Raw genomic sequence first — 24,741 nt, forward strand, 5'->3', positions numbered from 1 at the left:
CTAGTTTTTGTTGTGTTTTGTTAAGTTCAAAAGAAATTCTTAAAATTATTTTAAGGTTCCTACAATTTTCATGCAGTGATCTTAAGCACTCAGGATGTAAAAACAGAAGAAACCAGTATTGATGGGTCAACAGATGGATTTTGGGCAGAGAATATATTCTGTGGTATGATTTCTCCGAAATCTCTTAAGCTGGATCTTTATTTCCAAGTTTGTTTCTTACCTGTTAGATATTTGAGAGACTGGTAGAGATCATGTTTTGGCATCTATTTCCCATAGAATTTGCCACTGTTTCTCATAAATGGCAGGAGCTTAAGAAATATTTGTTAAATATATTAACCAGGTCAGCCCTTATGGAAGTTTTACGGACATTTTTTGATGATCAGTTTACATGGTTCTTCTTATGACCATTCTGCAAACACCCAACAAGGTGACCTCATTTGTCCTCATTTGCCTTTATGTCTTTGCACATTTGGCAATAAACATAGTGAAATTCTAATCATAACAATGATTGCCACACTGGTTTTGAAAGCACATTATATTTACAGCATAAAAGGACTACTGATTCAATATTTAATGATAGATAAGAGATGGGGTATGCTGACGCCCCTTGTATCCCTAACCTCATCATTTGGTGATTGCTTTGGGAAAGTGGTAGTTTCCTACTAACAAAGACAGGTCTCATATCACTGGGGTTTAACTTTTAGGATGCCCACCACTTCTCCTTGTTTACCAATATCTCTAAATCCCATATCTCCCACAAGAAGAAAGCTACTATCTCTTAGGTATTTAAAGGGGATTTACTGTGAAGCACTAGTTGAGAATATACTATAATAGGAGAGGTAAGGTACAATAACAGATGGAAAAGTAAACAGATCACAGTTTATAAAATTCATATGTTTTAATTATGTTCTTCAATTATAGGATAGTTATCCTCTTGTCTTATTAACTCTCTCCTATCTAAAGAAAATTTCATGTCTCAATATTAACTTCATCCCAGTTCTGTGACCAGACCTGCCTTCTTGATTCAGAAATCAACTTTTCCAGGCATTTGATGACATATAAGATTCCAGGTCCAGAAAGGAATGTTTCTAAGCCATTCCCAACAACTCAGTCATCTGCAAGTCAGCAAAAGTATATCCTTCATTTTTCTTGATTAATAATAAGAAATTATCTTTCTGCTGGTCTTCAGGCTTTGAAATTTCCTCTACCGTAATTTGAAGATCCCTATGCTCCTGCCCCATTGGAACCCTCTCATTCACCTTTTGTTCTGGTCAGTTCCTCTTGAACCAGATTCCATAAGCCAGGTCTTTCAGCTGATTCAGTTCTTGATGAAAAAAATGTCACCTGTCCCCCCAATACCATAAAGAATCTGGCCTTTTTGTCCAGGCCATCAGGTCCTTTGCTAGATCCAACCTTCCAAGCCCTCCCTCCATGCCTACTCCAAATAGACTAATAGTTCTAAAACTAAATTTCCAAGTGTCTTGGAAGCCCTTACCTCTCCTTTATTGGATACTCTAAACATACACAAATGCCCTGTGTATCAAGAGATTGGATATTCTTTAGTTCTACTCAGTGAGGGGTCTAATCACTTCTGTATTTCAAGACTATGAGTAATTAATTGGTCCCACTCGAGACATTCCCCACTTCCCCAATTGTAAGTGAACACCAAATAATTCATGAGCTAATGAGAAAGAGAGAGAAGAGTAAGAGAAAGAAGATAAAGAGAAAAAAAGAAGTAGGAGAAACAGAGAGAGAAAATAGAGAGACAGGGAGACAGAGAGAGAGAGAGAGAGAGAGAGAGAGAGAGAGAGAGAGAGAGAGAGAGAGAGAGAGAAATGGGGGGAAGAATGCATTGTCTGCTAGTATTAAGCTCTGGGAACACAAGTAAAAGCAACTGAGACAATCGCTACCTTCAAGCAGTTTATCATCTAAACTTTTAAGAAAGTCTGCAAAGGGGCAGAAGGGACAGAGGCCACATCCTGTTACTGTGACTGGAGATGTTGAGTCCTTTGGAGGCCTTGAACTAAGGAAGATCAGAACAAAGCAAGCCTGTTAAGACCCAGAATGTTTCCAATAGGGAGAAGAAATGAAGACAATGGTCTTGTGTAGTTGACTTTGCTGGCCATGTCCAAGAAGTACAATACATTTCCCTTCCATTCCTCACCACTGTCCCCTGGGCAGGACCATTCCAACACAGAAAGGTAGCTATGTTTTTTCAGTGGATACATGACTGCCCCAAGTTTTTAAAATGTTAAGATTCTTGTTTGTTTCATTTTTTCCCCAGATTTTCCACCTCACCCACCAAAACACCACATCCCACAATTAGCACAACCACCATCCCGACTTGTTTACTTTTTTGACATCTTGGGAAAACTAGGAGCTTTTGAAAGAAGGAACTGCTGGCCCTGGCCCTCATCCTCCTGCTGCCTAAATCACATAGAGTAAGAGGTAGAAGTGGGAAGAGTCTATAGCTGTATATTTGATTATTGTAAAGAATGTGTTGCCACTAGAGTGCTTTCAGTGGCTTGGCAACAGAAATAAAACATGTATTATTTCTTGCATAATAAAATCAAATCTGGGCCTGGCCTCAACATGAAGCCAACATGAAATATTTAGTGTAGCACTTTTGGTAATGACTTGCTTACCACTAGATGTCACTGAAAGGGTCTTGATCTGTTTACTATGGAAATGAGCAGTTCACCTCCAAAGACTCTAAAATACATGTTTAAAAAGCAAGGTGGGGGGATAGTTGCCATAATTAGGGTATAATACTATGAGATTAAGAAATAGACACTTCCTATGTGGCATGCATTGACACTGGACAAGCCCAGGACTGTGTAACAGCATTTATACTAGAAGAACCTCACAAAAGGCACAGTTTAACTCTGGCTAAACAGCCTGCCTACCCACTAGAAAGACTTTGTTCTAGACCCCTAAACTGGGATTGGACTGGAACAGATCCAGACAACTTCATCTAGTCTGTGATCTTGTGAGGGTTCTAGCCCCCCAAAAGGGATGTCTCCAAAGCACAGGTCAGAAGCTGTGATGCTGAAGCAGCCTGGCCTCTTTAGGTCACGGTTAGAGAGCTTCCCAGGACTGGGACTGAGGGTTTTCTATCCTGGGTCAGAAGTCCCCCACCTCTGAGACTCATAGAAAGAAGGAAGGAAAAAAGAAGGAAAGAAGGAAGAAAAAATGAAAGGAAAGGAAGAAGGAAGGAAGGAAAGGAAAAAAGTAAATAAGACAGGAAGAAATGAGAGGAAGAAGGAAATCTCCTAATAGCTCAATAGAAGGGAGGGAAGGAAAGGAGAAAGAGGGAATCTACTGTTTGATTTCACTTAGCATTTCTGAGTGAATTTTCTCAATTATAAGAGAAAAGCCATAAATGATGTCTATTGTTTTCCATTTCCGTGACGCTATCTTATATTTTCTTGTGTCCAAATTCTAGCTCCCAAGAAAACCTATTCCATGGGAACCCTATATTTCCTGTGGCATGCTACTTAAGGGAGAGGGTCAATTCAATTCAATTCAGAAAATCTATTACACATCTACTCTCCTCAGTGCACTTATCTAGTAATGGTAGATACAGAGGGGGGAAAAAGCTAGTTCCATCTGCTTGAGAAATCCACAGTCATTTAGTAAGGATCATTAAATCATAGAATTTAGATATAGAAGAAGACTGAACTATTTTATGGATCAGAAAATCAAAACCCAGTTAAGTGACTCATCCAAGGTCTATAGGGTACTAAAAAAGCAGCACTGAGGCAGATATATATATTATAATGTAATATAAAATGGGAAAGGTCAAGTGCATGAGCTAGATATAAATAAAGTATTATGAGACCTCTGGGAAAGGAAAGTTCATTTCAGATCAGATAAAGCCCTTAAAAGTGGTTTCAATGGGCAGAGATGCCGGAAAGGAGAGAAGGATGAGAAAGCATGTCAGTCACTTGTGACAGACTGCCATAGCTCTCTACCCCAGCCCCATCCTGTCTGTACACCACGTGGCTAATGATCCTTTACTCTCTGGTCTAATTCTAGGAAAATTTGCAGAGCAGGCAAAGTCGTCTCTGGCAGCCCTCCACCTTTCCTTTCACCCCTCTTCTCTTTCCTCCTGGTGCTTCCCTACTAAGCTTATCTATGTGACCCAATCCTATATTACTTTTCTCCCAATTAACCACATGTTTGGAAGATGATATGGTAAATGAATTCACAATAGGATGTTAGTGAATATAATGTTTACTCTGTGATACATCTACCATGTGTTATTTATATATTATTAAGACATTCTTGAAAGTTAAAAGATCTCAAGATGCAAAGGTGGAATTTCAGGCACTGTGGCAAGGCTAGTGAGAGAATTTTATTCGGAATCCTCAAAATTCCACATGATCCTCTACCTATAGTATGCCCTGCTCTGCAGGGAATAGGTTTATACAACTGGCAAAAATAGTGAGAGATCATCATACTTCAGAGATGATTCTTGAACCAAGGTCTTCCTGACTTCTAGACTGTCTACTACTCTCTGCTTTCACTCCTTCTCTCTCTCTCTCTCTCTCTCTCTCTCCCTCCCTCTTCTTTTTTTCCTCTCTAGTTTATCTTGACATAGTTGTTTGGGTGTGGTCTTCCCACTCAGATTGAGAGCCCCTTGAGAACAGAAACTTTTTTTTACTTATTTATTTTGCTTAGCACAGTGCTGGCACATGGTAAGTGCTTAAAAAAATATTTATTGACTAACTGACTAGAACAGACCCGTGATCTCAGTTATGTATAAAGTTATAGTGCAGATTGCAACCTCTGGATACTCTCTTATTACATCTAATTCTTCTCTATGAGTTTCCACAAATCTACCATTCCAAAGGTCTTCCTCTTTTTTTTATTTTTTAATATTCCATGAATCTCACTATGGCCTCTAGCTATAATTCCTCACTTAGACAATCATTTATTTTTCTTTTGAAGAGATTTCATGGCAGAAAAACACAGCAGAATTAGCATGAAAATAGAGAAAAACAGGAAAAAAGGCAAAGGTATCCTTATTGAAGTTCAAGTCTTCCTAATTACAAGAACCTCAAAAGAGAGAAAATTTTATAAAAACAGGTGAAGAAAAGAGCATACAGAACACTGAGGGGCATCATAGAAACACAGCTGGACCTTTCTGTAATAGCAAAGCACTGGAAATAAAAGCAGTTGCCCATCAAGTGGGGAATGGTTCAACAAACTGCTGCAGAAATTTTACTGTGCAGTAAGAAATTATGAATGGATTGAGCACAGAGAACCAAGAGAAGATCTATAGGAACCATTGCAGAATGAAGTTAACTATGCCAAGAAAACATGCATAATGACCACAACAATGTACAGAGAAAGGATAATCACACATACACACACAAAATGGAAAGTGAATGTGGCCAGATTGCAAAGAACAAAAAAGTGGTTCAAAAAGAAGAGAAATGAGAAGAAACTCCCACTTCACTCCTTCTACAAAGTAGATGATCTACCAGGGTTGCAAAATGCAGTATATTTTCAGACATTTTCGAAGTATTACTCAGTTATCCTTATGTTTTCATTTTTTTTTTTTTGCTTTTAGAAAATACTATTATGTAAAATGACTCTCTAGGAAAAGGAGGGGAGGGGAGGGGACTATGGTGATAGAAGAAAACAAAGGACATCAATAAAGACTAGCAAAAAAAGGTTAGCAATAAGAACAAACTACATATGAATCTTACCTCCAACATTTACAATAATAATAATAATTAGTAATATTGCTATAGCTAACATATAATACTCTGTTTGAGACACTTTGATAAGCACTTTGCAATTATTATCTCATTTGATCTTCACAACAACCCTGGAAAGTTGTTGCTATTACCCTTCTTTTACAATTGAAGAAACTGAAGCAGAGGAGTGAGTTGCTTCAGGTTCACACGGTGTCAATGGCTGGATTTAAACTCCAATTTTCCTGACTCCAGTCCCCAGGGTCCTCTCCAATGCCTCACACTGACTAGCTGGCTAGTTATTTCACTGCTCTGAGCTTCCATTTCTTTATCTATAAGATACCAACTAACCAGGGTAGTTTTAAGTATGAAACGATGTTATGGGCAGGACATCTCTTTCCTTTTATTCTTAAGAGTTGGGGTAGGGATAGACTTGAAGTCTGAGCAGCCCCAAGAGCTCTTCACTTTGTGCTAACACAACATATTCTTAATTTGCAGTGAGCTCTCATGTGAACTCTAGATCATCAGGATAGGTAATTATTTCAAAAGCTGTCAAAGAGGAAGATGATGCATATCCTTCTTAATAATACAGAAATCTTACCAGTAGGAGCAAGGGAGTTAGAAGGTCCCCCTAGAGAGCAGCTGGTTCAACTCTCATACTTTTATTTTCAATATACCATATGCAGTTTTTGGTGGGATTTCTTGTTTGTTTTCTTTTTCCTCAGTTTATAGATAAAATTGAAAATGAAACCTGAGAACATTTATCATAAAAACAGTTTGATGAGTACAAGCTGGAAATCTACAGCCAAGGATCCTACCCATATTCCCTCCTCTCCTCCAGCATGTTCATTAATAACAAAGTACTTAGCACCTAGCTGCTATGAGTGCATAAGAGAGTGGATGAGACACAGTCTCTCCCATAACTTTAATAAAGTAGTTTCTATATTTATAACACTTTACAAAACACTTTCATCACAGTCCTGCACGATGGGTATTATTTACAGGTCAAGAAACAAATTCCAAGAAATTAAGTCACTTATTCAAGGTTATACAGCTTTGAAGAGTTCTGGGAACTTGAATATAATTGTATTTCCTTCTAAGTGAACTTCTCCCCTCCATCACCCCACCTATCCCCTAACACACATAAAATAAATAATCATTAAATACCAAACTGATTTGTAAATCAGTAACCCTAAGGCAAGGATATTTGGAAGGAAAGAGAAGGAAGGAAGCTGGTCCTTCAAGCTTTTGAGAGATAGTCAACACACTGAGAGTCAGAATTCAAAGAGATTTCCAATCTAAAATGGGGGTGGGGAGGGGGAAAGGGCAAATCAAATAAAATTTAATGGGAATAAATACCAAATTTTGCACTGAAGCTCAAAAAATAAACTTCAGAACCACAAGATGGAAGAAGGGCAATGGCCATGCAGCAATTTATTTGAAAGAGTCTAGGTTTTTGTTGGACCATATATGTGTTAGTCAGAAGTCTAATGTTACAATAAAGAAAGCTAATATCCTCTCAAAATATATTTAAGTAATCAGGAGAGGATAATCCTATTGTATTCTACTATGGTAGGACCCAAAAGGTCAGGGTCCCATATTCATTCAGGGTCTTCCCATCTTTTCCTGGCTGAAAGTACAGTGTCATTCATGGGATGAATCCCCTGCTGACTGGCCCAGAATCTTTGTCCTGCTTGATTTCCAACGTGACCTGGCTTGCCCCCCCCCCCCAAGCAGTTTAGCATCCCTTCCTCCCTCACAGACATGCCATATTAGGACCAGATTTTGTACAGAACCCTGATTGGGGCTCAGAATTCCTAAGGTCAAGTGATTCACTACCCAACACTCTGCTTCCTCAGTAAGAGGGCTTACAGATGTGTGCCACAGTGACTCCCTGGATACCACGTTTTGGGAAGGTGGACTTTAAATAAGCTCAACAGCCAGCATAATGCAGATCACATGGAGACTGAGATCATGCTCTATAGGATCAATTGAAGGAACTGAAAATACCTAGTCAGGAAACTAGAGTTGTGGAATATAGGATTGTGAGAGCTCATGGAGGGTAGGACTGTCTTTTTTTCCTTATATCTCCAGGTCTTAGCACAGTACTTAAGATAACAGAAGAGAGATTAGACTCCTCTTGTGAGGCTCTGAAGCTCAAGGGATCCACTACACACACACACACACACACACACACACACAAACACACACACTATCCTCTACCTCCCCCCATCCAAAAGAGGCAAATTTAGACTTAGAGAGAAATACTTCACAACAATTGCATATATCCAAAAAACTTGTAAAGTAGTGAGTCCCTTTAAAGGTCTTCAAATCAGAGCAGGATAACATCTTGTAGGTGTGTTAAGGCAAGGGCATAGAACAATCATTATTAAAGGCACAAGATGATCACTGAAGTCCAGCCTAACTGAAATTCTGAATATCAGGAATAAGTAGAAAGGGATAAATGAAGCTGGAGTAGAAGATCTATCTTCAAGGTAGTGAAGAAGCCAAGTCGAGTTCATATTGAGATGTGGGGGAGGGGGTCAGTTAGAAGACCTGTTTGACTGGAAGAGTGGAGAATAAATTTGGGTAGCTAGGATAGAACCAGATTATGGTGAATTTTAAAAGCCTAGTAGAGGATTTTAGGCGCAGTTCGTTATGTAATAGAAGGCAGTGTAGGTTCTTAAATGAAGCAATGACGGGAAAGAGGTGCTGTTGTGGGAAGATTGGAAGGGTAGTCACTCAGAATAGAGTTAGGCAGACTTGTTTGGAGACTGACTAATACTCCAAGACGCAGGTGATGAGAGGTAAAGCCAGGGTGGAGTCTAATGAAAAGGAAAGGGTGGGTGGAAGAAATATTCTGAAGAAAATGATAGCAATATTTTGTGACTGGACAAAAAGGATGATAGGGCCTATAGATGAGTTCCAAATATGAGTAATTGGGAGATTGATAGTTCCCTTGAGAGAAGAGAAATCATTCAAGCGTAGGTTTGAGGTGAGAAAAGGTGAGAAACAATTTCTTAAGAGATTTTAAATGTGCCAGACACTAGGAACATAAATACAAGCAAACAAGATAGTCTCCATGCTCAGGGAGCTTACACTGTGATAGAAGAGAAAATAGAAAGGGGAGATGGAAAGAGGTAAGGAGAAGAATAGGAGATAGGAAAAGAAAGCAGGGACAGTTGCTCCTGACCAATGAAGTGCGGTGGGGGTGGGCGTGGGGGTGGGGGTGGGGGTGCAGGTCAAACCAGAGCAAGTGAGGATGATTAAGACCTTTCATAAAATGGGGGTCTCAACTAGGGACTCACCAATCAGAATGGCATTCTTTCAAAAGTAATTTTGTGGTACACACCAATGATATAGAAATAAAAAGAAAATTGTCCTCTTATCTTAAAGTACTTTGAACTCAACTAGCAAAGCAGACCTCAAGGTAAGTTGTGACAGAGGCTATGGGGAAGGAAATCTTTTTTTGTAAATGAAGACCAACACCCAAAAAGGATATGGCATTTTAACACTTGTTCAGGGAGGTATAAATGTTTGTTTCATCTTTTTTGAGTAGAGCTCATATTTTGCAAATTGAATGAAAGTGAGTTATATTAGAATATATTTTGATCATGAATCTTTTGCTTTGTATTTATGTTTAATGTGTTTATCCATTTCAGGTGCAGGCCTCAATGCCAGTGACAATGAATCTGGTCAAGGAAGTCAGGAAGGAGGCACAATGACAGATTCCCAGATTGTGGAACTGAGAAGAATACCCATAGCTGATACTCACCTCTAACTCCTTTTGTCAAATTAGAATTTTGATATTTTTATATTTGTTGCATGTCCTTTGTGGCTGAATCTCTCCCCTTATATGAAGTCAGGCAAAGGAGAACTGGAAGTTGTCCCTAGATGGTGAACCCAAAAAGGGTTGTATCTAAGAATTAGTAGATTTTGGCAGAATCCCCAAACTCACCTGTTCTGCCAAAAAATTTACAAGAGTTAATAGAATGCACTTATCCCATGAAGTATAGATTAAGTTTTTTTAATTGATCTGCATGTCTAACAGCGTTTAATGGAAGTAATAATAATAATTATTATTAATAAAGTAATAGAACCCATTTGATGATAACAGGCTCATTTCTTAATGGATAAATGCTATATTTGATGAAAATGCTATCTTCATAGGTTACTTTTCTACTATACTAACTCACTCCATCAACTGAATGAACTTTTCTGGGAAAAAAAAGTGAATGTCAAGAATTATATTCATTTTTCAAAAGGCAAAACAAGACATAGAGAGATTTTCCAGGTAGGAGTCTAAGGTAGAGTTCTCTTATTTCATCATGTGATGTCTTCATCTGGTGTCTCCGGTAAATACCTAGATAATAAATACTAATACCCTGAGGTCTTAAAGACCATAAAACCACAAGGCAGATACTACTAAGCTGGAAAGGTTTCAAATACTGACCAAATGAATTAACTGTTAAATGGACTGTGATCATCTGAGCACTTGCCTGTTTAAAGTTGGCCTGGCTCATCTCTAGAAAATTAGTCCCTGTGAGTTGTTTTTTTGACTGTATCAAATTATGAAGACCATGTATTAAAAGCAATGGAATGGAAGTCTGCAGGGATGGAATCCCTAAATTGATAAAATCATGGCTACATGCATAAATTGTCTTAGTCTGACTTGCCTAATAAAAAAAATAAAATATTCCAATGGCTAAATTCTTATTGATTATTATTATTAATATTATTAATTATATTAGTAAGTTCTTATTAGTTGTTGTTCAGTTGTTTCAGTCACGTCTGACTCTCCATGACCATATTTGAGGTTTTCTTGACAGAGATACTGGTTTGCTATTTCCTTCTCCACCTCATTTTACAGATGAGGAACCAAGGCAAAAAGGATTAAGTGACTTGACCAGGATCCCAACAAGTAGTGTCTAAGGTCAGATTTGAACTCAGGAAGAAGAGCTCCTGACTTCAGGCTTGGTGATCTATCTACTGAGTCACATGGCTGCCCATTAGCTTTAGTTAGGAACAGAAATAGGATTTCTAAAGCTACTAGTTAACACTTAAAGGATAGAGACCATGGACACAATTAAGTGTAGAGGGTAACTAGGTGTCACAATGTATAGAATGCCAGACCTGGAGTCAGGTAGCTTATTTTCATGAGCTCAAAACAGACCTCAAATAGTTGTGTGATCCTGGGCAAATCACTTTCACCCTGTTTGCCTCAGTTTCCTCAATCTGTAAAATGAGAATAAAAAATGCAAACTATTACAGTATCTTTGCCAAGAAAATCCCAAATTGTGTTATGAAGAGTTGAACACAACTGAAAAATGACTCAATAACAACAAAAATAGGGTACATTCAGTAGTTGGAGGGATTCCCCTCAAAAACTACCATTCCTGAAAAATATTCAGAATACTGAATCCCTGTTCTATTGAGACCCTAATATAAGATGATGGAGATTGACTATTTTAAGTAGCAACCTGAAAAGTAAATAATAAAAGGATAAGAAATATCCATACACCCAAGAGATTCAAAAGGAAATGCCAGTTATCATCACTAGAATGAGAGCTAGAAATATTGCCTTGGTTCCCCTATAAACTTTACATGATGACCTATAAAGTGTACCAAACCCAATTCTGATCAGAAAAGCCAAGAAAAAGTCAGTGTGCCCTTTCCCTACCCCAGTCTATTGAAACTTCAGCGAACACTGGTCTATAGCTGCTAGGGAAAGGACTACGCAGAAGTACACAGAAGTAGCAGCAGCACTTCAGAGGGTGGAAGGGGCAGTAGGCTGTGAAGATGGTGGTAAAAGAAGCAGAGAGCAACCCTGTTAACCATAGCAGAGGTCAGCAGAGCTCAAATACCATGCAAAGTCCAAAGTCAAGAAACAGGCAGCAAAAATAAGGAAAACAAAAGGAAAAAAAAGCAACCTAACAATAAAAACTTACTGTGATAAAAGGAAGTTCAAGATAGAGAAAAATGCAGATTGGATATAAGCCCAATAAGAATGTCTAGAAGAGATATAGAACGGGTTAAAAAAAAGAAAAAGAAAAATCAAATAGGAATGGTAGAGGAAAATTTGATAAAAATAAGACCTCTGAAAGAAAAGTAAGAAAAATCTTAGCAAAATAGGCACAAAATAATACTAAAAAAATTAACTTCTCCAAAATAAGAGTGGGAGGGGCGGCTAGGTGGCACAGTGGATAGAGCATTAGCCCTGGAGTCAGGAGTCCCTGAGTTCAAATCCAGCCTCAGACACTTAATAATTACCTAGCTGTGTGGCCTTGGGCAAGCCACTTAACCCCATTGCCTTGCAAAAACCTAAAATAAAATAAAATAAAATAAGAGTTGGCCAAGTAGAAGTTAATGATTCCATAAGGTACCAAAAGACAATAAAACAAAGTCAAAAGAATGGTGAAAAAAATCAAAGAAATGTGAAATATTTTATAGGAAAAACAAATGACCTGGAAAAGAGAACATTTAAGAATCAATGGATTACCTGACAGCCATGAATAAAATAAACAACCTAGATAACATATTTCAAGAAATTATAAAGAAAACTAGATAGATATCTTAAAACCAGAGGGCAAAGTTAAAATTGAAAGAATCTACCAGTCACCTCCTGAAAGAAATTACAAAATTAAAAACTCCCAAGAATTGCCTGGTGTAACCAGATTTCAGAGCTCCTAGGTAAGGAGAAAATACTGAACAGAAAGAAATGGTCCAAATACGATGAAACCACAGGAATTGCACAGGTTATAGTGGCTATCACTATAAAGGAAAAGAGGGTTTAGAATATGATATTCCAAAAGGAAAGGGATTTAGAATTACAGCCAAGAATAATCTATCCAGCAAAACTGAATTTAAGCCTATAGGGAGGAAAATAAACATTTAGTGAAATAGAGGATTTTCTAGTGCTTTTGATTGCAAGACTAGAAGCTCAATTTTTAAAAAATTTGATATTCAAACAGAAGACTCAAGGGTAGCATAAAAAGGTAAACATGAGTGGGAAATCATAAGAAACTAAACAAGATTAAAACTGTTTGCATTCCTCTTTAGAAAGAAAATAAATGTTAACACCTCAGAACTTGACCATTACTAGGTCTGTTAGAAGGCATGACTATCTCCCCCTCAAGGTTTATTCATTGGAATTATTTCAAATTGTTGCTTAGGTCATGGAGTTCACTATTATGAGAGAGAATAATATTATTTTGAGTTTATTTGCTTATAGGACCATGTTAGGAGGTAGGCAATGGTAAGTACATGGTAACACAAAAAAGACAAGCTAGTATAGTGGAAAGAACATTGGTTTAGGATTCAGAGGATGTGAATTTAAATCTTGACCTTGTCATAGAACACTTCTGTGACTTCAGAAAAGCCACATGACCTCTTTTGTCTCACTTTTCCTAACTTTAAAATAAGAGAGTTGGACAAGTGTAGGGTGTACTTAACTTGGGATCATGACCTTGGTTTTCATTTTTAAAACTGTATTTTAGTATAACTTATTTCCTTTTTAATCCAATGTGTTTCTTCCCTAGTCTGCTAGAAAAATCCATGACACATGCCCACAAATGAAAAACCTTTGGAGAATCTCTAGGATTTCTTCTAGAGCTAAATTGTGTGCTGCATGGATTACTCCCATATACCCAAATAATTATACAAATACCTGGACTATATATATGTGTGTGTGTGTGTGTGTGTGTGTGTGTGTGTGTGTGTGTGTATATATATATATATATGTATGTATGTATATAGGCTATCATGATGATAAGCAACCTATTATGAGACTAGTAATCCTATGGATCAGTGACAGTAACAAAAGTTAATACCCAGAAACCACAAATTTCATTGTTTATTGTCTACAATATCTACATTTAAGACATTCTAAAGTTGGTATTTTCTTTAATCAAAAATGTCAAATGCAGTTCAGCCCAAAATGAGAGATCAGGAATTTTTCCTCAATGTAAGATTTTTGCTCTAGTTCACATAATTCCATTGAATATTTCAACTTACTTATGAAACAAATTACCATGACCTGAATTGTGTGAGTTGGAGGGAAGTATTTCTTTGTCTTTTTCAAACTCCCTTTGGGCCATCTTTGACTAAGAGATCAGAAAAATCTATCCTAAAACAAACATTATTCATGATAATTTTAAGTAAATTATTTCCAAAAGAAATCATGATGTACTGAACTTTTTATATTTCATTTGTAATTTTTGCAATTTCAATGAGCATTCAAGCATAGTTCCAAAGGAAGCTTGCAAATTCCAAAATGGAGGATTAGACAGACTTTTTCAGATAAACTTCTATTTGCACCAATTTCCTATGGAGTTACAGTAGAAACATTCCACATACTCCATTACTGTTAGGCAAAAAGCAATTTTCTAGGGTAATGTCTGATAAAGAAACTTTTCTAAAGAAAAAAAATATATATTCTTAGGATTTCTAAGAGTCATGTAAAAGGAAGTTTTGCTGAAATATGGTAATATTTAAGGTAAATTATGTGTTACTTCATGTGCATAATTAATATATTACTTGCCTTCTCAATGCCAAGAGGAATAAAATTTCAAAATTTAAACATTAAAAATTAAAATAACATAGTTAATTTCATGTAATTTGGATGTCAATTAGTGACATAGATCTCAAATAATTTTAAAATATTCAAAATTCTGGATATCATTCCCTGTCTATCCTTAACTGATTTCACATAATACATCATGTCAAATTGACATTATACACATATCTTCATGGTATATCTACTTACAAGACTTAAAATTTATGACCAGTTGATAAAAAAAATTATTAATGATAAAATTTAATCAGACCACCCCTGAAGTAGGAATAGTTTAAATGCTAGGGACCAGGATAGCTGTTCTCATTAAATCTTAATTCTTCATTACTATCAACACTAACAATCACAACCATTTACTATTTTTTCCAAAGCGCTATTCCAAATTCTGTGAGAAAAACTGAAAATTGAATTATTAGGGGATTTGTTGCCCACTTCTGAGATCTTATCCTTTTCTCTTCTTTCTATGACTCCCTCCTACAAACTTTCTTGTTTTTCTATGCCCATTTTCTATAATCTAATGATCATTATATATTTCAATGAATGAATGACATTTTCTAGCATTTTCTAAAGACCTCAAAGCCCATCTTGTCTGCAAAAGTCTTCAATAGACATTATGGTAGAATGATAATTACCTCAATATATGACCAGTCTTAGCAATGGAGAAGTAATGTGTTTTATTCAGAGAACCAGCCTTGAAACCAGGAAGAGGTGAAAGTTCTGACACATGCTGACCAAATAACCCCAGTCAAGTTTCTGAACCTCTCAATGCTATAGACAACTCTAAGACTATAAAAAGCAAAGAAAATTCCAACTGAAATTGCTTGACCCAGAAGTTCCCTATATCAGCAAAATCATAAGTCCAGTCCATAACCCTATTCCTTATTACCAATAGCTATCTTCTTTCCATGTCTTCCTCTCTCTTAAGACTCCAAAATAGTAAAGTTAAACCTAAACACAAAGTCAAATATTAGCCTGGAAATAGAAAGATAGTTCGGTTACTTGTTTAAGAAAAGTATAGAATTCAACATTTAGGGGGTTGTTCAATGGCTTTCTGTCATGTCCAATTCTTCATGATCCCATTTGGACTTTTTCTTGGCAAAGAGACTAGAGTGCTTTGCTGTTTCCTTCTCATCTTCCAGATGAGAAACTGAGGCAGCTTATCTTACAGATGAGGAAACTGAGGCAAACAGAGTGACTTGGCTTGATCAGGGTCATAGATTACTAAGTGTCTGAGACCACATTTGTACTCAGATCTTCCTGACTCCAGACCTGGTGCTCTCTCATTAAGCCACCTAGCTACCCCAAAATTCAACATGACAACCAGACATCTCACACAACATGAGTATGCAACAAATTTTAAAAGTCTACTACTCACTCAACAAGAATAACTTTGATAATATCTGAAAGATAAAACCACATTCACTATTCGCCTTCCATGTTTGTTTGAAACTTTGGAAATGACTGTACTAAGAATAAGCATACCTTAATTTTCTGAGGTGATTGTCTAATTGGACAATCTAGAACTTTGCTTTTGTATAATTGCATGATAACTTAAGCAATTAAATAATTTTGATAAAATTTTGCTACATTACTAAAAGGCATTATAACCATTTAATTTTCTTTTTTAAAGTTGTTTTTCATTGATCCAGTTTGCCATGAAGTTTTAAAATAAAAGTTTTCAAGTGGATACGTTCATTTTTCTATGATGAGTAAAAAGAGACAAAAGAGTACATAATTAAAAGAGTTCTGGGTTTTACATCAAAGGATTTAGGTTCATAGGATTATAAATATAGAGCTAGAAGGGACCTTAGAAACCATCTAATTCAACTTCTTCACATTATAGATGAAGAAACTGAGGCCCTAAGAGAAGTGATTTAGCCACATGGTGGTAACAGTGAAGGTGGAATCTGAAGCTAGGCAAAATCAAGCACTCTTTCCAGGGAGCAAACGCTGCTCTCAAATCTTGATTCCTAGGAAATAGTCCTTAACAACATTTGGATTTTACTTTAAGGTTTTGAAGCTGATTTATACTACACACACACACACACACACACACAATCACATATGCCTCTATATAAATAGATAGATATACATATATAATATACATATATACATATGTGTATATCTGTACACACTCATCTATATATATGTTAATTCATTTTATCTTCATAACAGTACTTTAGGTATTGTTGAATTGTTGAATATTGAAACTTCTGTAAAATGTAACTTGGGGTGGTGCAGTGGATAGAGCCCTGGAGTCAGGAGTACCTGAGTTCAAATCTGGTCTCAGACACTTAATAATTACCTAGCTGTGTAGCCTTGGGCAAGCCACTTAACCCCATTGTCTTGCAAAAAATAAAAAAATGTAACTCAACTGTAAAGTGGAAATAAGGTCATCTGTTTTTCAGGGTCATTTTCAGAGGATCAAATGAGATAATATTTGCAAACATTTAGCACATTATACAGCACAGAACAGGCATTATCAAAATGCCTTTTGATTTTCCTTCCCTTCTACTGAATGGGAGTCATAGGTCACTAGTAACTAGTCTAGTAGATAACTGAATTATCTGTTTCTGATAATTATTCTCTTGAATTTACTATAAATTGTCACATAAAGCAGAGTCTACAGAACAAGAGGAAAAGCTGGTAATCCAATTTTTCTTTTTCACTTCTATTGGATGACTGTCTCTGTCTGAAAGCACAGCAGGGAAATCCAAGGAAAGACAAAGAGGGATACCTGCCTTGATGAGACATGCTTTAAAATAGAAATTCTGAAAAACAAAATGAAGGTTTCCTGCAGTAACTGGACTAACACAAATAAGCTTAATTCCCACGGTAACAATATTCTGCCATCCTGTTTCCTCCTAGTGCAGAGTGAGATGGGCCATCTGCCAGGGAAGCACAGCAAAATGTGGGAACAAACAAATCAAACGTTCGGAAACAACTGCACCAAAAAAAAACCAAAAAAAAACAAAAAACCCAGAGCTATTACAGTCAGATCTGTATTTTTTTTCCTTTCCCATGCTTCTTGTATCTCTTTCCCTCTTTAATGAAACCTTTCTTTCTTTCCTCCATTTAGTGGCCACATGCTTGCCACTCCTTAGTGGTGATTTCATTGTTAGAATAGAATCTCATATAAGGGAATGAGAGCACAGAGATTGGGACATCCCTAATCAGACTGTTGAGCTCTCCAGTCCATTTAATGAATTTAACAACATGCCCCTTTGGCAATATTTGAAGGATATGTCCCCATGGAGAATACTGACATGCACCTAGTTTAAAAGACTCTGGCATCTCTTGATAGGGATCCAACTACTGGGGTGGTCTCCAAGATGACTGAGTGGTTGGCAGGGATTCATCAAAGAGATTCTCGAGGGAGATGCCCTTCTCCATGGTTTGTGCATTCTAAATTCAGAAGCAGCATGGGATTGCAGAAATATTTACATGTTTTCCACTTCTAGTCTACCCTTACCTCCCAAACCGGTCATGACTGCCTTGGGACAAGAGCAGATGGGAGTTAGAGGGTACTATCCCCAGCTTTCTCAGCCCAAGAGGTAGGACACTGGTGGAATTCCCATCCAAGTACATGGTAAAAGCAGTTCTATTTGCTCCCTTATGGGTTCAAGATGATAGTTCATACATAGTACTCATGAATCCCTGCCTCCAATGTGGAGAGGGACAGCAGCAGCCCGGAGTCTAGCCTTCCAGTCTGAGTCAGCTAAGTGGCCAACAGAATGAATTCTGGGCCTGAGGCAGGAAGATCTGAATTCAATCCGAGTCTCTGGTACATACAAGTTATGTGACCTGGGCAAATTACTTAATCTCTGTTTTTTCTTTCACCTGTAAAATGGGATATAGCACCTACTTCCAAGGATTGTTATGATGATTAAATGTGATAATATTTGTAAAACAAATATTAAAACAAGTACCTGCCAAATTTGCTGTTGTTCAATTCATGTCAATCTTTTCATGACCTTGTTGTCCATAACATGCTAATGCAGCCCATGGGGTTTTTTTTCTTTTGAGGGAGAGGGAGAGTGAGACAATGGAGTTAAGTAACTTGCTCAAGATCACACAGCTAGTTAACATCAAGCAACTGAAAGTGGATTTGCATTCAGGTCCAGAGCCAGTGCTCTATCCACTGAGCCACCTAGCTAGCCCTCCCATGGGTTTTGTTTTTAGTAAAGATAATGGAGTGGTTTGCCATTTCTTTCTCCAAGCGTTTGATCTTCAAAAATGAAGTACAAGGGGCAGCTAAGCGGCACAGTGGATAGAACACTGGCCCTGGAGTCAGGAGTACCTAAGTTCAAATCCAGCCTCAGACACTTAATAATTACCTTGTGTGGCCTTGGGCGAGCCACTTAACCCCATTTGCCTTGAAAAAAAAATGAAGTGCAAACAATAAGAAGGTAAACAGAGGGGAAGTGACTTGCCCAGAGTCACACAGTAACTAAGGAACTGAGGCCAGATTTGTAGGTCTGGCATATTGTAGCTGCTTAAAGATACTTGTTCCCCTCTCCTTTCTTTCCTGACCAGCACCTGTCTTTGAGTTTGCTTCATGGGTGACCCCCAAGATGAAGACTCCTAAGCCTAAGAGTTCAGGCATTAGAACTTCTAGAGAAAGAGTAATTTCTGAAGAGAAATGCCTCTTGGGCATTTGGAGAAAGAAAAGAAGAAAAGATCTATAAGTTCCTGAACAAAGCCATCCCAATAGAGGGCAAACTTTGCTACCCCACTCCTACTATGGCAATGACTTTAGGATAATTAGGGTTTCATGGGAAGGGAATGTTAGTTTGGCCCAAAAGATTACCTTCCATAGGGTGGTACTATGACTCTTGGGGTGGGGGCGGGGGGGGGGGATGCAGGAGTCTGTGGGAAAGAGAGGTTCACTGGAGTGTCAGGGTCCTGTTGACAACCCAAATTTCCCCTTCTAAGGGAGTTTATGGGCTATTTAAGTACTTTCTGTGTTTTCTGCATTTTTTTCTAACATTTAGAATTCCAGTCAGTGATAGCATAGATACTTGAAAAGGACAAAATTCAAGGTAATTACTAGAATTCTTTGATCCTTAAAGGATATTTGAATACTATGGAAGATGTTTCATAGTAATTATAATTTAAGATATGAATAAATTTATCTTAGGCATATTGAAAATTCTTATTATTTCCCCATTATAAGAATTTAGAAGTTTGAAGGAAAAACCATGAATATGATTTAAAGGTAAAGATTTCCATCTGCAAGAATTATCAATAGTTCAAAACATATTACATATAATTATAAATTTCTATATGTCTATTTTAATATAGATGTGTCATATTCAAGAGATTAAAACAGATAAAACTACATGGTGAAAACCTGGCTATAAAAGAATAGGAAAACTGGTCAGCTTCCCTATTCCTCCCAAATTTCCCCATTGCATCCAACCCCTTCCTATACTATGGCTATAGTTGATTGTATCTGTGCTCTATCTCAACATTTTGGATACTCCTTTCACTAGAACAGTTGCAACTCATCCACACCTTCTTACCTGTGCAGTTTTTTTTTTCATGGCTTTCTACAAATTCTCCAAAAAAAAACCCCAAAACAGTTCAATGTTTTCAAGCTTTCCTCTGTACACACACACACACACACACACACACACACACACACCCCGGAATATATAAGCTCGTTGACAGCAGGGGCAGTCTTGTGTTAAGTCTAGTGTAGACTCAGTAGGCTCAAAGCACACAGTAGGTGCTTAATAAAGGTTTTTTCATTCATTCAAAAAATATCTCTGCTCTAGCATAGGCTGCCTATCTCTTCTTCACTCTTGCTACATGACCAAACAAACCTTTTGCTTTTCCAGTAATGCTTGTCCTCAAATAGGATTTTTACTTCACTTTCATACACAATTCATCCTTTACCACAGATAGCAACTTTATACCCATGATTTTTATTGCCCTCTGTGATTTTGAGACTTGTGAATATGTCCCATGACTTTCAAGTATAAACACTGGTCTCTATAGATGAACTTTTGAATCATGTGGCAGTTCAAAGTTCTGAGTAATTTCCCAAATGAATTTTTGCTGATCTACCCCTCTAATTCTACTCTGATGCCTTATCCTGCTTCAGTCTCCATTAACACTAATTCAACTGCTAACCCCTAAAGATTGTGTGTGTGTGTGTGTGTGTGTGTGTGTGTGTGTGTGGTTTGTCAGTTTGTTCCACTACCAGGATTCTGAGCATATTAGATTCCCAAATCAGCTATTGCAGATGAAAAATATAATGAAATGAACTACTAGATTTTGAAAAATTCCTAAATTGCTAAAATTCTAAAAATCCTAAATAACAATACCAATCTTAAAGCTTTGCAAAGCACTTTACAAATATTATTTAATTTTATCCTTATATCAATTCTGGGAATACCATTACTATTCCCATCTAACCTAAATTTCCTTGCTACTCGTAGGCCAATATTCTGGCATATTTTAATATTATTTTTCTAGATGTTTTCTATGTATATGAACTTTTTTCTTAAAATTCCCTAAGAATTAGGCAGAATACAAAAAAGGAAACTCCATTTTTCCAGACTCACTGAAATGTTAGATTGTGAGTATATTGCATTTATATTTATATTATGATTTCATGTATATAGATTAATGTAGAAATCATTAGTGCTTTGTGTTTCATTTTCAATAACTATGTTAAACACTAAAAAACAAACAAACCAAAAAAACCCACTAATTCATACCACTTACAACATCCATCGAACAAAGGAAAGAGGTTGCATCGCCTTTGAGGGAGGACTATTCTTAGAAAGAACTGTCCTCAATCTTATAAGACTTGTTATTTTTCCCACTTGGTATGGCTATAAATAAAGGGGAAGACATTTATCCATATAGTTGGTTAGGAATGTCTGTTACTACTACAGTTCAGAAAGATTTCTTCCATATATATGTAACTGCTTCAACATGTTTTCTACATAGGATTAAAAGTACACATCTAGGATCTTCAATATTAGGTTTTTCTATTTTGGGGTATATTGAACAGAAAAATGAAGATATATCTTTCTTTAGCTGTTTTCTCATTCACTTCATGGGTACACTAGATGATCCAAAGGACATAGGTTCCTACATTTAGACCTGGGAAATAAGAAAGGGGAGAGAATCTCAGAGACCATTTAATCCAAGGCTTTCATTTTATTATATTAGTAGTAGTAGTAGTAATAGTAGTAGTAGTAGTAGTAATAACTTTAAGGTTTGCAAAGCACTTGACAAATATTATTTAATATCTTTACAACAATCCTAGGAGAGCAGTACCATTACTGTTCCCATCTAACCTAGATTTCCTTAGTGCTAGGCCATTATTCTCAACTAATGACTGATAAAAATGTAATGACTGATATTTTTAATATTAATCTTCTAAACATTTTTAGATTTTTATATAGACTTTTTGCTAAAATTCCCCTGTCATTAAAATGTATGACATATAGAAAATGAGATCTACTATTGAATGGTAACAAAAGTCTCCATTTTTAAAAGTCTTAGTTAATTAGGTTTCATAATTCATTTGCCTTTCTTGATATTATAGAAATTGTGAAAACCCCCAAAGAGTTATAAAAATGTTATTAAATTCATTTGAGCAAAAGTTATCTACAAAAGGTTCAGCCTTTAGCATTCTTTATAGAATGACTGAAAATATGCAACAATGCCAAATTAAGGATTATAATAGCAACAAGAAGAGATATTTAATCTTCACATCTCATTACCAGGCAATGCCCCGTAAGCCATACAAGCTGTGAGAACAAAATTGTATATCCATATATATTTGGTAATCAAAGGGTTGTGATCTACAAATTTCACTCTCTTACTTATTTGGTCCCACAGTAGGGAACTCAAAAAGTATATATCTGTCATTTCATGGTTGATTTATCTTGCCTGTACTAAATATATTAGAATAAATATATTAGAAATAATATTGCATTGTATCATTCTGACTTAACAATTTGTCATTTCAAATGTTAGCAAACCAAAGAAATTAAATCAACTCTACAATGAAGGAAAGAAAGGAAAGCAATTGTCACATGGTAGCTTGTTAGTATTTAAGTATCACAAGCCTATGGTATAGCCACATAGGGGCATTCAAGTCACTCTGGATTCTTAAGGCTATGCCAACATCTAGCAAGCTCTGACATGACTTTGCCATGTTCTATTTGCCTTCTCTGTTTGGGCCTAACCCCCATGCCAAGAACGTCCTCTCTCCTCACCTGCTTTTTAAACCTCTAGTTAACTTCAAAATTCTGATGAAAGGTTGAGCTCATAAGTTCCTTCCTCATCCCACCCAGTTGCTAATGCCTGCCTTTATAGTCATTTATTCCTTATGTACTTCTACTTGTATATGTTGTCTCCCCACTAACCACAAGCTCCCTGAGGGCAGAGACTGTTACAATTTTTGTCTTTATAACTTCATTGCTTAAGACAGTGTCTGATATTTAAGGACAGAGACAGGGACTAGTCATGATGTCATTGGTCTAGGGAATTTCTGGGTGAGGAAAGTCCCTCTGCCAATGCAAGTCAGCACCTTCTTTGTAGCTTAGAGTTGCCTAAAGCCCTGGATACTTAGCTGACTTGCCCAGGGTCACACAACCAACCTGTGTCAGAGTCAGGACTTGAACCCAAGTTTCCTGGTGCAAAGACAAATTTTCCTATTTTTCTTTATCCCATGTTGGCTCTCCTTCACACAGAGAAGGTTTCATAAATGTATGTTCATTGAGCAATTGACTCAACAATCTGGAAAGGCTTCAAGTATGATGAGCCCAAGGATAAACTGTGCTTCTGTGGTCCAAGGACCATTGATGTTTGGAAGATTTCCTTAACATTTCTGAGCCCCAGAGACCAGGCCACCAAAATCCGTGAAGTGAAAGAATGAGTTAAGTCATGGAAGTGCTAAAGAAGTGTCTCAGAAACACAGTGTTAGCCTACACTTGTCCCTGCCTCCTTTGTCATACTTTTCTGATCACATAGCATTTTTAAGACATTGGCCCAATCTTAAATTTCATAATTTCTAACTCATTCCCCTGGAACAAAGCCCATCAGTTTTTAACAACCACCCAAATGAAGAAATATACTGTTAGAGGTAAATGTGCTCAGAATCACAAATTACCAGAACACACAGGGCCAAGAATACAGGGTCACCAGCTTGAGAGGGTGGCAGAGAGAGAGACAGACAGAGAGAGAGAGAGAGAGAGAGAGAGAGAGAGAGAGAGAGAGAGAGAGAGAGAGAGGAGAGACAGAGACAGAGACAGAGACAGAGACAGAGACAGAGACAGAGACGGAGATGGAGACAGAGACGGAGACGGAGAAAGATACATAGAGAGACAGAGAGGGAGAGGGAGAAGGAGAGGGAGAGGGGGAGACAGAGAGGTTTCATTTAACATTGCCTCAGGTCCAAGAATTCAAAGGCTATAGAATTCCAGAATATTTTCAGAATAAGAAAAGAGTTGAGAATTTCTAATTAAAAATGAAGATATTTTAGAGCATTCAAAGTCACTATGACAAATAGCAACTATAATTCAACAGAGGAAATACAAGTCATAGGACTCCCATGTACAGGTTCTTCATTTTTTTTTTGTTATTTTTGTTTTTAGGAACTTGAAGATCGGAGAGTGAAGTAATTTGTCTAGGATTATATAGTGAGAGAGTGGTAGAGTCTGGATTTGAACCCAATACTCTTTCCACATATACTGTCCTATCTCCTACTTCCTTAACCTCTGGTTAAAAACAAATAAGTGTTAATTTAGGAACCGGGTTATAGGATTTAAAGTCAGAAGGACTTAGAGATCATCTCATCTAATTCCCTCATTTTACAGATCTGCAAACTGAGGTCCAGAGCACTACAGAGACCTCCCTAACATCACACAGATTAAAGACAGAAAGTTAAGATTCTGACCCAGGCCTTCAGAATCTAAATCTACTTAACCACACGGCCTATACGCCAGCTCCCAAAACCTTCATCTAATCTCCCACATGGGGATTAATGACTCCGAGCAATAGTAAATCTTGTGCATATGCTAGCAACATTATGATCTGGAATTCATGCAAATTATTTACAGCAGAGCAGCATCAGAGCATAAGGCAAGGCCCAAGTATTTAATAAGAACATGCTGCCAAAATCCACTTGCCAGAGAACATACTGTATCTGTGACTTGTGAAATTTCTGTCTCCCCAGACTAGCAAAGCAAGTAGCCTTCAACAGTAGGTCCTGGCCCCACGGCTGTTGTAGGGATAAGGCACCCCAGGCATCATCCTACTAATGACTTATGCTATTAGAGTAATGGTATATACCAGAGTCTCTAAACATAGCTCCCTAAAAACTACATCCAAATTTCTGCTATTATTGCTGTTCAGTTGTTTTTTAAGTTGTATTCAACTTTTCTTGACCTTGTTTGGGGTGTTCTTGCAAAAGATACTGAAGTGGGAGAAATTTCC

At 37.1% G+C, this 24,741-nt stretch overlaps 1 protein-coding gene across 1 annotated transcript in view; it reads left to right on the forward strand.

The window, feature by feature from the left end:
• LOC141503001 (adhesion G-protein coupled receptor V1-like) overlaps positions 1 to 9,808 on the forward strand; it is a 138,767-nt gene extending 128,959 nt beyond the window's left edge. The window contains exon 4 of the mRNA XM_074208064.1: positions 9,368 to 9,808. Coding sequence (XP_074064165.1) covers positions 9,368 to 9,486 — 119 coding nt within the window. The 3' untranslated portion in view covers positions 9,487 to 9,808. The remainder of the gene's footprint in view (positions 1 to 9,367) is intronic.
• Positions 9,809 to 24,741: the final 14,933 nt, after the last annotated feature.

The sequence above is a fragment of the Macrotis lagotis genome, chromosome X (assembly GCF_037893015.1).
Source record: "Macrotis lagotis isolate mMagLag1 chromosome X, bilby.v1.9.chrom.fasta, whole genome shotgun sequence".
Classification (NCBI taxonomy): Eukaryota; Metazoa; Chordata; class Mammalia; order Peramelemorphia; family Peramelidae; genus Macrotis; species Macrotis lagotis.